This window comes from Mauremys mutica, chromosome 11, assembly GCF_020497125.1.
Source record: "Mauremys mutica isolate MM-2020 ecotype Southern chromosome 11, ASM2049712v1, whole genome shotgun sequence".
In the NCBI taxonomy this organism is placed as follows: Eukaryota; Metazoa; Chordata; order Testudines; family Geoemydidae; genus Mauremys; species Mauremys mutica.
The window spans coordinates 46,557,022-46,571,783 of NC_059082.1; the positions used below are offsets into that span (position 1 = coordinate 46,557,022).

A 14,762-nucleotide genomic window follows, 5' to 3' on the forward strand; every position below is an offset into this window, starting at 1 on the left:
GTCCCCCTCAATTCTGCTCCACAGTATGCCTGATTATTTTTCAATCATTACTAATTAGAAGCTTCCCTGCTGCAGTGATGGTTAGGCCTTGTGGCTTGATTGTTCCAATCACAGTGTAGTTAAGTATACAATTATAATAATGTCAATGGCATTAGAGTTTGTGATTAGATTAAAATCAGATGCTTGCAAAATGAATGCTGAGGCCGAGTGGAAATTAGTCATAGCATTACATGTAATTCTATTAATGCTGCTGCTTAAGTGAAATAAAAAACATTTGATGTACTTACTCTACTTAGCTGCCTTAGGCTAACAGGAAATGGGGGTGCAAAGAGAGACTAAAATAGCTGCCAGATCCTCCTCTGGTGAAAATCAACATAGTTCTGCTGACTTCAGTGGAGTGACACTAGCTGAGGATCTGGCACTCTTTGTGTGTAACTATATCTATATATGCTTGGAGATGAGATATATAGCATAAAACAATTGCTGTTTGGGTTGATGGCTTGTTGGGTTGGTTTGATGCTGTTTGGTTGATGTCAGGGATAAGCCTTTACTGGCTTTAAAGCCTCTAAATGTGGGCATGTGTAGTTCTCCAGAAGCAAACCCAAGGAAAAATCATTCTCCCTGAAAACTAAGCAGTCTAGTTTCTGTAGGTTTCATTAGACAGTTTAAAATACCTTGTTGCCCCCAGTGAGGCTGACACTGTGATTTACTCCAAACCTAGCCTTTGTTTGTTAAGGTTACAGGGTCATATGACCCTATCTTAGTCACTGGCCAGTGAAATTATTACGTTTTTTTTCTACCAAAACCTATTGCCCCAGCAAGGACAATACTGCTTAAAAATATTGTAGCCCACATGATCCTGTTTCAGATAAGAGGCAGTGCAAGGCCTCAATCTTCTACTGAGCTCCATAGGAGCAAACATCAGTGTGTGCAAGTGCCCATTGTAGGATCAGGGCACAAGTCAATATCTTTAAGTGACTTGTCATTTTGGGTGGCTCTGTTTTTGGGATACCTTCAAGGGATCTGCTTTTCAGAAAGCACTAAGCACCCACCCTCAAAATCATGCCCCTTCAAGTGACCCTGGAGTGACAACATGGCTACAGGTTTTGATACAACAGTCACTCCCATTTAAAGAGCCACATACACTTGTATACAGTGAGAGAGCAGTACTGCTGAGGTGTGCAGTGAGGGCTTAACTGTGAAAGGTGCAGAGCACTGTGACCTGATCCAGTGAAGCATTTAAACTTGTGCCCAACACTAAGCACATCAGTAGCCCCATTGGCATTAATGGGATTATATATGTGCTTAAATTTAAGCCTGGGCTTTGCTTGTTGAGTGTTCAGCACCTTTCAGGACCAAGCCCCATCAAGGTATAAGGCAAGAATGCACAGAGTCTCCCATAGTCCTGATACATTTCTGTCCTGCAGTGGTTCCCAGATGTGTATTATCCCACTTAGAAAGGAGAGAGATTTATAATCCCCGATTGGATTAATTTTGAACCATTTGTGGGGAGTGTAATTATCCTACTTCTCTACCATTGGTACTTCTGTAGCCCCTCAGTATCTGAGCACCTCCCCATCTTCAATGTATTTATCCTCCCAATAGCTGAATGTGGCAGGGCTGTGCTGTTATCCCCATTGTACACAGGAGGAATTGAGGCACCCAGGGTCTGACAGGGGAGTCTGTGGCAGAGCAGGGAATTCAACCCAGCTCTCAACTCCCAGGCTCTCACCCTAACCCCTGGGCCATTCTTCCTCTTATCTTATCCTAGTTTATGTGATGGTGACTTGTTAAGTTCTGGGTTTTCAAATCGTTTTTCAAAATTACTTTTAAATGACTCAGAGCACCACACCCTCTTGGGTGCTGAGGATCTGTTCCCTGCTCTTGAGTTTTGTCTTCCATCCCAGTCACAAGTCTCTAGCCTCAGAGATACTGGTGTTGGCAACTGAATTTGCTCCCATTGGAGAAAAAAATGGAGCCTTTGGACTCATACCTACAAGGAGCTCCCCGTGGAAATGCAATAACTTTAGCAACCAAGGACTTCTGTTTAACAAATCTGATTGCGCTCTCTTTCCAAGCTATCCTGAGCCCAGTCCTGCAGACCTTTCTCAAGCAAAACTCCTGGAGCATATCTACACTTGAAGCTAGGGGTGTGATTCCCAGCTGGAGGAGACAGACTGTGTGAGCTCTGATAGTGCTAGTCTGTTAAAATAGAGTGTTAGCCACAGCAGCATGAGTGGTGGGATGAGCTAGCCACTTCAAATGCATGCTATGTTTGGGGATGTCTATGTACTCAGGGCAGTTAGCCCATCCCGCTGCTCCACTTCTTGAGCTGGGATTTGCCCTCCAGCTCCACGTGTAGACATAGCTGATAAAAAGTGCTGTTCCAGAAGTGGGTGGGTAGTTGGATAGCTAGTTAGATAAAACAAATGAAGATGCACCCTTCCTAAAGCCCTGCCATCACTTTAAAATGATACAGCCAAGTAGCCAGGTCAACCACTCTGTTCTACAAAAGGCAGCTGTCATCAAAGAAGGCAGCTCTAACCAATACCTTCCATGTACAGCCCCAACCCTCAGGAAGGTGTGTGCACTTGCTGTTTTAGAAGGTTTAGGTCATAGGATATCAGGGTTGGAAGGGACCTTAGGATGTCATCTAGTCTAACCCCCTGCTCAAAGTAAGGCCAATCCCCAGACAGATTTTTACCCCAGTTCCCTAAATGGTCTCCTCAAGGACTGAACTCACAACCCCAGGTTTAACAGGCTAATGCTCAAACCACTGAGCTATCCTTCCCCTGTTAGAGAACCTAGAGACGCTGGGGATTGAACCCAGAGCCTCATACATACAAAGTATACACTCTACCACTGAGCTACAGCCCAGGGCGGCTCCAGGCCACAGCACGCCAAGCGTGTGCTTGGGGCGGCATGCCACGGGGGGCGCTCTGCCGGTCGCCGGGAGGGCGGCAGGCGGCTCCGGTGGACCTCCCGCAGGCGTACCTGCAGGGGGTCCGTTGGTCCCACGGCTTCAATGAAGCCGCGGGACCAGCAGACCCTCCACAGGCATGCCTGCGGGAGGTCCACCGGAGCCACGAGACCAGCGCCCCCGTGCTTGGGGCGGCAAAATGTTTAGAGCCGCCCCTGCTACAGCCCCAGATGGGCTTGAGCCACTAAAGCACAAGAATAATTCTAGTGACTTCAGCAAGGCTCTTTGCATGCTTCCAGTTCAGCACGTGCTGAAGTGCTTTGTTACGTTGGGATCAGAGTGTTCAGCACCCTGCAGGATCAAATTGTAATGAACATACACCAGAGTAAACTATTTTGCCATGATTTAAAGTATTTTCTGTTTTCTTGGCCTTCTATTCTCTTTCTTTTCCTCTGTAGCTGGGTTCTTGCCTCTCTTCTACCCAAGATATCAGGAGTTCAGTGCTTAATTTGTGCCATGGCTTGCCAGGCCTGAGCCCTGGCACCTCTAGGCTTGGCAATTCATAGTACGGCACCTCTGGGCTTGCTGCATCAGTTATGAATGTAAAATAATTTCTTGAGCCCCAACACCTCTTTCATTACAAAGTAAGCACTGGAGTAGTCATCTCATTTACCATCCTGTTTGCACTCTGAGGGCTCACCAAGGGGTGGAGTGTGATCCGATATCAAAGACGACTAGTGGAATTGGCTTTAATGTGGGACAGAGTGTTTTACCACTTACTGCTTAAATGGCAAGTCCTTTCTCTTTCCACAAAGGTCTCTGAGAAAAACAATCTGCATATATATTGAGCTGTCTTTTAAAAGTAACAGCAGAAAAACTTATAACTCCAGTCAGATGATGGAAAGGCAAGGAGAGAGGAGACTCTGTTGCCTCAGTTCAGCAATCTATGCCTGTTCGGCAAAGCACTTCAGCACGTGCTTAACTTTAGGCATGTGCTTAAGGTTAAGTGCTTTGCTGAACTGGGATGGACTTAAGCATGTGCTTCAATGCTTCACTGCACTGGGGCCTTGGGTAGAGAAGAGTTAAATTGTCATCAGTGCAATCAGTAATTAGGCTGGTGGTAGGGAGAGCTAAGTGTAAATGGCAACATAACAAGATGTGGGGTGGTTTTCATTGATTTGCCTTTGACAAAGGAGTAAGGTTTGTGGTTTTCTCCCTCTGGTTCTTCTGGGGGCAGCAGACATCGCTGTGATACCATAGGGTTAAATTGAAGTCGCCGAAGGGGTTAAACTAGTGGTTTGTCAAGGAAAGTGAAGAGGGATGTGCAAGGGAGGTTATCCCTTCATGGGGAAGTGGCAGCAGGCTGTTGCTGCAATGATGGGGGTGAGCAGAAAGCAAGGCTAAGTTAATGATAGGGGAGGCAAGATTCCATTCTTCAGGTGACAGGTCCAACGTGCCAAACAGGCCTCTCCACTTCTTCAAGTGACTTGAGGCACAAAGGAGCCCTACCAGGGGAAGACAAAGCTGGGAGTTAATGAGGCATGTTTCTTTCATGGAGACACAAAGCGAGGGCCTCCCCTGCCTCAGAGCTGTCTAATCAGGTCAGTGAGCTCTCACAATGCAGCTGAGCTTGGCCTGACTTGTGCATTATGGGGGGCCAGGCTGCAAGTATTGTATCCGCCAAGCCATTATCAAGCTTCATGCTTCCCTAGCAACTGATGGGATTCAGTTTGCATGGCCTCCCCAGAGGAGGGCTTTCAAGGGAAATGGCCTGTAGCCATCCCTGCTCTGGGCTGGGAGCCAGCATGGTGTCCATTGTAAACAGGGTCTGGACTGGGTAGGATCTCAGAGGAGACGCCTGCTGTAGAAATCCTGGTGCTGCCTTCAAGACGTGGTGTTGATGGCTATCTTCCCTCTGAGGCCTGGTCTACACTAGGACTTTAAATCGAATTTAGCAGCGTTAATTCGAACTAACCGCTCAACCGTCCACACCAGGAAGCCATTTAATTCGAACTAGAGGGCTCTTTAGTTCGAATTCGGTACTCCACCCCGACAGGTGGAGTAACGCTAAATTCGACATGGCTAGCTCGAATTAGGCTAGGTGTGGATGCAAATCAAACTTAGTAGCTCCGGGAGCTATCCCACAGTGCACCACTCTGTTGACGCTCTGGACAGCAGTCCGAGCTTGGATTCTCTGACCAGCCACATAGGAAATGACCCGGGAAAATTTGAATTCCTTTTCCTGTCTGGGCACTTTGAATCTCATGTCCTGGTTGGACATCGGGGCGAGCTCAGCAGCACCTGCAACGATGCAGAGCTCTCCAGCAGAGGAGTCCGGCCAATCCAAGAATAGAAAGAGGTCCCCAGCATGGACAGACCGGGAAGTCCTGGATCTGATCGGTGTGTGGGGCGAGGAGTCTGTGCTGTCGGAGCTGCGCTCCAACAAGCGGAATGCAAAGACCTTCGAGAAGGTCTCCAAAGCAATGATAGAGAAAGGATACAGCCGGGATGCAATGCAGTGCCGCGTGAAAATCAAGGACCTGAGACAAGGCTACCAAAAAGTCAGAGCGGCAAACGGACGCTCCGGAGCCCAGCCCCAGACATGCCGCTTCTACGAGGCACTGCATGCCATTCTAGGTGGGTCTGCCACCACTGCCCCACCAGTGACCGTGGACTCAGTGGATGGCATAGTGAACCTGGACAGTTCCTCCTCGATGTTCGCCGATGGGGAAGATGAGGAAGGGTCTGTGGAGGACGGCGCAGGCGACAGCGAACACAATACTGCTTTCCCTGACAGCCAGGATCTCTTCATCACCCTCACAGAGATCCCCTACCAACCCTCCCCGGCCGTTAACCCGGACTCTGAATCAGGGGAAGGATCAGGCGGTAAGTGCTATAAACATGTAAACATTTATTTTTTATAAAACAGGTATAAAAAAATAGAAATACTATATATAAAATTTTCAATGAAAAACTATATGAAAAGTAGGTCCACACATATAGGGATTGAACAATAATCCTCCAGGGACAATTCAAGAAAGGTCTCATAGAGGTCCTCGAAAAGCCTCCGCAGGAGGTTCCTGGGGAGAGGTGCCTTGTTGGGTGCTCCGTGGAAGCACACTCTTCCGCGCCAGGACATCCTTATGTACATGGGAATCATCGCCTCCACAAGCATGGCCGCATATGGTCCTGGTCTCTGCAGGGCTTCCCTTAGCATCCGCTCTTTGTGACTCCGAGGGACCCGCCTCAGGGTGATCTCGTTCATGAAATGCTGCATCTAATTAGGGCAATTAGTGTATTGTTACTGTTGTGAATGGTTGACTTTTACTTTGCATAACAATGACCCTCGCTTAACAGCCACGTGTTGTAGGCCACATAGGAAAAGCATACATTGATCTTTCCCGTGCACTGGCAGGAGTGGCTGGAAAAGGGTCAGAGTATATGATTTCCAGATTGCCTTTAGCGGGAGGGCACAGCTATCCATTAACTGATAAGCAGAATGTACTGTAAGACTTACCAGGACTGTCTGCTAGACGGATTCAGCTGTCTCTCCCCACTTGTCCGCTCTCCTGTGCAATGCCGCAGCCAATGAGAGCGTATTCCGAAATCTCGAACTTGTCCTGAGATCTCGTGAGACTTGTTGCCCTGTATGGTCTTGTTCAGAGAAACTGACTAGACTGTGTTCACTGTTCGCAAACATGTATCTGTTCAAGGAAATCACTTACTTTTCCCATCACACAGCTTCGGCTCTTTCCCGGACTGCCCCAGCATCCCCCTCGCAGAGGCTGGCGCAGATTAGGCGGCGAAAGAAAAAGACTAGGGACGAGATGTTCACGGAACTGATGGCCTGCTCCAGAGCCGAGGCGGCAGAGCAGAGACAGTGGAGGGAGACCCTATGTCAACAGCATCGCACACACATCGAACGGGAGGATAGGTGGCGGCAGGAAGACCAGCAGGCGACTCAAACGCTGCTTGGGCTAATGAGGGAGCAAACGGACACGCTCCGGCGCCTTGTTGATGTTCTGCAGGACCGCAGGCAGGAGGACAGAGCCCCCCTGCAGTGTATCTGCAACCGCCCTCCCCCGCCAAGAAGTCCTGCCCCCCCCCACCCAAAAGTACAAGACGGAGGGGCGGTAGGGGCCGTGAGAACTGTCACTGCACCACTGCATAGCGCTAATGTACCACACACCTCTCACGCTATAAATTTGTAGAAGTGCTTCCCTTACAGGCTCACCCAGTCCCAAATCCAAGTTTCATCCCCCCACTGTGTATTAGATTATTAAAAGCTATTTGCTGTTATTCACTGTTTCGGTCACGTCTTTCGTGTCAGAGGATTTTTTTGTGTATGGGGTGGGGGAGGGGATTTATAATTGCATGGTATAGCCTACATTACCAGGGTACAGACTTGGGGGCATGATCAACTGCAGGGCACACACACACTGCAGTCAGTAGGCACCAGGGTCACTCTGTGTGGTGTATGCTGCCCCGGGTCATTCTGTGATGTGTATGCTTGTCCAGGGTCCTAGCGCCTGCCACCCCCTTAATGTTAAGGCACGCTGCCCTTACCATGCACTTCCACCGTAGCAACGAGCCTCTCCGCTGCCCTGAGCCCCAACAAGAGCCCTCATCCACGGACAGATACTCACCCTTCCCCCACACCCCTCACCCCTTCCTACGCCCAAACCCGCAGCCCACTGCCGTCATCCAAACCCCTATCCAAAGAAGGCACCACTCGCCCCTTCCTGCAAACCCACCCCTTCCTGCAAACCCTCCCCTTCATGCACAACCACTTGCAACCGTCCCCCACCCCAGAGACCTATGTAGGAGCAGGAGGATGTCATTCCTCTATGGAACAAGCGGTCTGTACATCAGTGCACACCGTGCCCAGCACAGTATGCGTCCATGTTTCAACACCTGAACAGAAATGCAAAGTAAAACAAAGATTTATTAATAATGAGTGTTACAATTAATTTGCTTTAAAACATGCTTTGGAAGTGGGGGAAACTTGGAGAACGGGGTATGTAACCGCAGATCGAAATCGACACATACAGACACAGGCCCAGGGTCAGTTTCTCTTGAAAGCAAGTGGAGAGTCATAGGTTACCCTGCTCCCCGAGGAAACTTGCTTTCAAAGCCTCCCGGATACACAGCGCTTCCTGCTGGGATATTCTCTCGGCATGGGTGTCTGGCTGAGCGTAAACTGCAGCCAGGCGATTTGCCTCAACCTCCCATCCGGACAAAAAGGTCTCGCCCTTGCTCTCACAGAGATTGTGTAGCACACAGCAAGCAGCAATAACTACGGGGATATTCTTTTCGCTGATGTCCGAGCGAGTCAGTAAGCTCCGCCATCTCCCCTTGAGACGTCCGAAAGCACACTCCACCACCATTCTGCACTTGCTCAGCCGGTAGTTGAAGAGTTCCTTCTCTCTGTCCAAGGCGCCTGTATAGGGCTTCATGAGCCAGGGCATTAGCGGGTAGGCTGGGTCCCCGAGGATCACTGTAGGCATCTGCACATCCCCAACCGTTATTTTGTGGTCCGGGAAGAAAGTACCTGCCTGGAGGCATTTAAACAGACCAGAGTTCCTGAACACACGCGCGTCATGAACCTTGCCCGCCCACCCATCGAAGATGTTGGTAAAACGTCCCCTATGGTCTACCAGTGCTTGCAGCACCATTGAAAAGTAGCCCTTTCGGTTAATGTACTCGCTGGCCTGGTGGGCTGGTGCCAGGATAGGGATGTGAGTCCCATCTATAGCCCCACCGCAGTTTGGGAATCCCATCGCGGCGAAGCCATCTATGATGTCCTGGACGTTTCCGAGAGTCACTACCTTTGAGAGAAGTTGCTCAACGATTGCGTGGGCTACTTCAATCACAGCAACCCCCACGGTAGATTTGCCCACGCCAAAGTGGTTCGCTACTGACCGGTAGCTGTCTGGCGTTGCAAGTTTCCAGAGGGCTATGGCCACTCGCTTCTGCACACTCAGGGCTGCTCGCATCCGGGTGTCCTGGCGCTTCAGGGCAGGGGACAGCAAGTCACAGAGTTCAAGGAAAGTGCCCTTACGCATCCTGAAGTTTCGCAGCCACTGTGATTCATCCCAGACCTGCAGCACTATGCGGTCCCACCAGTCCGTGCTTGTTTCCCGGGCCCAGAATCGCCGTTCCACACCATGAACTTGACCCATTGCCACCATGATCTCCACGGCGCGGCGTACCCTGCTTTGTGAGAGGTCTGTGCCACTCTCACAGTTCACGTCCTCACCGCGCTGCCGGAGCCTCCTCGCCCGATTTCTCAGCAGCTGACTGTGGAAGAGGTGGACGATAAGGTGCGAGGAGTTGACAACAGCCATAAGTGCAGCGATGATCGCAGCGGGCTCCATGCTCGCAGTGCTGTGGCGTACGCGCTGTAACTGACAAGAGAAGGGCGCGAACAGATTTCCTGCCGGAGCTTTCAGGGAGGGAGGGCGTGATTGACGGTTCAATGACAACAGTTACCCAAAAGCACCCTCGACACATTTTTCCCCCAGGAGGCATTGGGAGCTCTACCCAGCATTCCAATGGGCAGCGGGGACTGCGGGAACTGTGGGATAGCTTCCCACAGTGCACCGCTTCCAAAGTCGACGCCAGCCCCGTTACTGTGGACTCAGAAATTCGAATTAGTGTATTTACTGTGGATACACAAATTCGACTTCATAAGGTCGAATCCACAAATTCGACTTAAGTAGATTCGAAATAGTCTTGTAGTGTAGACAAGGCCTGAGTCAGCATTGTTCAGTGCCCCAATGGGGTACTGTGCTGTCTGAAGTGCTGGCTTTTGGATGGGACATAAAACAGACCCTGAGCACTGATCACTCTAAAATATGCCCAAGTGCTGTTTTAAAGAGTGGAGGTGTTGACTCTGGAATCCTGACCCAGTTCCAGGGTGAGTAATTCCATTCTGCATCCCTACACTGCCTGCTAGCCCTGCAAGTACCTACTTTTCTGGGCACGGTCAAATCCCCTCCTAACAATGTGGAAGTTTTTCCTCAGATTTTATTCTACATCTGCTATGCTGTAGTTTGAACCCATTGCCCTTGTCTTGCCCTCTGTGGTAAAAGAGAACAACTTTTTGCCACCTTTTTTATGGCAGCCTTTCAAGTATTTGAAGACCGCTATCATATCCCCCCTTAATCTCCTTTTTTCCAAACTGAACATACACAGTTCTTTCAGCCTTTGCTCATAGGGCTTGTGTTCCATCCCTCTGATCATCTTTATCACTCCCCTTTGGATCCTTTCCAGTTTTTCTGCATCCTTTTTATACACTGGTGACCAAAACTGGACACAATACTCCAGCTGAGGCCTAACCAGAGTTGAGTAGAGTGGTACTAGCACCTCCTGTGACTTGCATGCTATGCCTCAGTTAATGCAACTGAAAATTTTATTTGCTTTTTTTGCAACAGCATCACATTGCTGACTCATGTTGAGGTTGTGATTCACCATAACTCCCAGATCCTTCTTAGCAGTGCTGCCACCAAGCCTGTTTTTGCCCATCCTGTATTTGTGCATTTGGGTTTTCTTCCCTAAGTGTAGCACCTTACATGTGTCTTTGGTGAATTTCATTTTGTTGTCTATAGCCCTGTTCTCCAATTTATCAAGATCTCTTTGAATTTTAGCTCCATTGTCCAAAGTATGGGCACCCCCACCCCAGCTTTGTGTCATCTGCAAAGTTGATCAGTATGCTCTCTATTCCTACATCCAGGTCATTAATAAAGATGTTACATAACATCAGACCCACATCAGACCTCTCATGGAACCCCACTTGAGACCTCCTTTCACTCTAACATCATTCCAATAATATTTACTCTTGGTTTGTCGTTGTTTAATCAATTATGTATCCATTTAATGGTAGTTCTGCCAAGACTGCATTTCTCCAACTTACTTATCAGAATATCATGTGGGACTGTGTCAAAAGCCTTACTGAAGTCCGAGTATATTATGTTCACCACATTCCCTCATCCACCAAACCAGTTACCCTGCCAAAGAAGGAAATCAAGCTGGTTTGGCATGATTTGTTCTTAGTAAATCCATGCTGGCTGGGAATGATCATCGCAAATGGGATGTTTTATACATTGCTCTAGTAGCTTTCCAGGTATTGAGGTCAGGCCGACTGGTCTATAATTCGTTATCCGGCTCCTCCTTTTCCCCCTTTTTAAAGATGGGCACTATGTTAGCTTTCTCCAGTGTTCTGGGACCTCTCCTGTCATCCATGAGTTTGCAAATATTATTGTCAGAAGCTTCGAGATTTCTTCAGCTAATTCCTTCAGCTCCCTGGAGTGAATAACATTAGGCCGTTGCATCCTAGTGGAGAGGACGAGGGGATGAATGTGCCTCAGGAATGGACTGCCCTCTCTGCCAGAGAGATGGTCAGGGGTGAAGTCTACTGGAGAGGTGGTCTAAGGGGAGCCTGTGGCTGCCCAAACAGCACCAGTTATGTGCCTAAAGAGGGTTTCATTCCAAAGGCTGCTACTCCAGCACTGAAGGTGAAAAATCCACCTCCCCATGCTGCGGACAGGCTGCATGTCCTTTAGGTTGGAACAGCAGCTGCTCCCATGCACCAGTGCCAAGTGGGTATGAGGCCACTGGTTGTGTACTTTCATTGCTTGTTCCTCTGCCAGCCATCAGTAGCAATCTCTGCTTCAGTCTGCTCCAAGCCTGTGCAAAAACCCTTCCAACTGACAGGCAGAACCCACTGCGTGGCTGCCTGCTTGTACTCTGCCATGGGGCGCGGAGCAGCCCCTCTGCTTTGGATGATGTTAAATGTTGAGGACATCCCAGGGTCATGCATGTGGCGAGGTGCTCTTCCTGGTACTGAACTAATCCAGGGATGCTCAGGGAAGAGGGAGGAATTGCCAACACTGGACTTTCATTCCGATGTATTTATTTTAATCATACAGAGCTTGTCTGTGCTGGAGTTTTTCATTGGGTTTTAACTCCCTCGCCCTTTGTGATTTCTGGAGTGGATGGGATGTGAATGTTTGCATTCTGTCAACACTAGACTTTATCGTTGTATTAGCTGACACATGTTAAAACACAATTATAAACCCCATGTGACATGCCTTTAACAGCCCTGACTATGGTTTACATTGTGGCGTAAAGAAGCCTCACATGGGGAATGGAGGAGGTATAAAGGGACATCATGGTGGGTTCTTCAACCAGTGAAGAACAGCTTCGTTCCCAGCCTCAGGTGTAGGGCTGGAGCAGAAGGCATGGAGGAGAAAGACTAGGATTTGGCTATTCTTGCCTGGCCAAAGAGCTTATAGAAGGCTGCTCAAAGTTGGGGCAATCTAGAATGGTCCTGTGGTGAGCTCAGGGCAGCTTCCCATGGAATTTAATCAAGACTGAGATCCTTTCTCAAGAAGTTTTTCAGATCAGTCTCTATAATTCTGTAGCAGGGTCTAATTCTCTATGACATTCTGTAGGGTGGTTTATAAGCCAAATAGTACAAAGCTTGTCCTTTCTTTTGAATTCTCTCAGACTCTTCCACAAGAAATAGAGCTGCAGAACTGGCTTATGGACATTTCCAAGCAACAATGTGGAGAGGGGACAGGTGTTCCTGAGACAGGCTGCATCACAGCAGCTCAGTCCCAGGAGAGACCACAGTACATGGGAAGACATGTAGTCTGGCAGACGAGAAGTGCACACAGGAGGATGGGGACCCAGACCCAGGGACCCAGAACAACACCACCCAAGAGGCACTTTGCTGGTCCAAACAGAAGCAGAGAATAATGGCAACATGATCTGAAATTAATGTTGTGTTTAGATTTTCCCAATGGAAAATTCTGCCAACAGTGACCTTTTCCCTCAGAAAATTTTGATTTTGATGAAACCCATTTTCCAATGGGAAAATGTTTCATTTGAAATATTTTGTCCAGCCTTACATTAAACATGTGTGTTAAGCATGCTTCCCATAGAGTAACGATAACGTGTTCCTTATCACGAAGCAATTCTCTTGTTTACCCCCCACCAACACTACCACCAACCCTTAGCTAAGGCTAGGGAGACAAGAGATGCTCTTCTCATTATCTCAATTACTGGATTTTTAAAGAGGATTGGAATGATCCCATGACCAAAACGTTTGCAGCCATGGATCATATAATAATTGTCATCAAAGCTCATGCTTCAAGGTATAAGCTGATCACTTGGGAGGATCAGGAAGGAATTCTCCCTCATCCCACATAGAGGACTGCATGGTTGTCTAGGTGCATTATAGCAGTTTCTCACTCCTCTCTGAACTACTAAGTACTGGCCATTGCCAGAGACAAGGAGGCAGATTAGATGGATCAAGGCAAATCCTATATTCTTAAAAAAAATCTAAACCACATTTGTACCAGCTTCTCAAGGGCTTCAGTGTCAGGCCTCTCTGACAAACCTGGAATATGGACTTTGTTGCTTCTCAATATTGTTTAACCCACAGAGGTTAGATCCAGTAAAGCCAGTGCCTCAGTTTGGGCCTGTGTGCCCTTGGGGTGTTCTCCCTGAGGGAAGGGTAGATAGTGGCACTGCCAACCTCTCTCAAGGATTTCTGATGGGGGGTGGGGAGCTGGTTGGTTACAGACAGGGCTCTATAGGAGCCCGGTTAGTGAAGGCTGCTGCAGAGATGCACAGAATTAGAACATCTCCCAGTCCCTGTGGATACACCCCTTCCTTCCTGACCACCCCTTTTGGAGCAGGGCTGGCCCCCTTCACCCCTCTTGGTGGAGAGGAGGTTGCAGCTGTTTGCAACACCACAACCCCTCCACATCCTGGCAGACTTTCTGCTGCCTCCTCTAGTGATGCCAGATCCTGAGGTGAATCTGGCATCTTGTCTTCAAAGGCTGGTGCCTTGCTCAGCAATGTGGAGTAATTCCAAGTCCCTTATTGTACTTGCTTATGTGTATTTCTGCTCTTTCCCTTCCAGCTGTGATCCTGACTGTGGCCAACAAAATCACCAAGGAGGTGCTAGTGAGCTACAAGATTCCTGTGAGGTACCTCCGATTGTTCCACCACTACCACTTGAGACTGGTGCTGGTGAGCATTGGCCAGCTAATTCGCACCCTGAAATATGTGGGTATGGGGGAGTCAAATTGTTTCACTGCCACTTCATCCATCCATTTATCCATCTGGTAGGCAGTCTGTCTTTTCTGTCAGTCTCCACCTGGTGTCCCTTGTCTTATACTTAGATTGGCAGCTTTTGGGGGCAGGGACTGTCTTTTGTTCTGTGTTTGTGCAGCACCTAGCACAATGGGGTCCTGGTCTGTGATGGGCTCCTGGGACTTACCGCAATATAAATAATAAAAATTAGTAATCATAAACTTACACTGCACACATCCCATGGTATCTAATTCCAGGCTTCTAAACAAACAGACTTGCACAAGACTTGCTTAGTTGAGTTGGCTGAGGTCAGATAGAGGAAATCTTGTGTAACCATTGTAATCCCCACTGGGAAACAGTTTAGGATTTTCAAAGTCTCACAAGCTGGAGAATGCACTAAAGGATACAAGCAAATAAAGTGCTCCTGGGGCCTCTTTAGAAGAGAGAAATATTTTTTTTTCCTCCTGGAAATGAGTGTGTTAGTAAATAATGAAAAATGATGTCAAACTCTGAAGTGCCCTTTCTAACTTGGCCTCCTGGGAGACAAGAACACAGGTGAGATTGAGGTTTACAACAATGCAAGCAAATCCCAGCACTCTGCCCCTTCCTAGTGCTGTCCTTCCAAGGTCCCCAAAGGGCTTTGTGAATATTAATTAAATAATCCCTAGCTCTCATAGAGCTTTATGGAGGAGGTCAGCATCCTTATCTTACAGATAGGAAAACTGAGGCACAAAGA

At 48.4% G+C, this 14,762-nt stretch overlaps 1 protein-coding gene across 12 annotated transcripts in view; it reads left to right on the forward strand.

The window, feature by feature from the left end:
• CCDC33 (coiled-coil domain containing 33) overlaps window positions 1-14,762 on the forward strand; it is a 262,781-nt gene that overhangs the window by 33,717 nt on the left and 214,302 nt on the right. For all 12 annotated transcript variants that reach the window (XM_044979961.1, XM_044979963.1, XM_044979964.1 and 9 more), the window contains exon 4: window positions 13,854-13,963. In XM_044979961.1, the coding sequence (XP_044835896.1) occupies window positions 13,854-13,963 (110 nt within the window). The remainder of the gene's footprint in view (window positions 1-13,853; window positions 13,964-14,762) is intronic.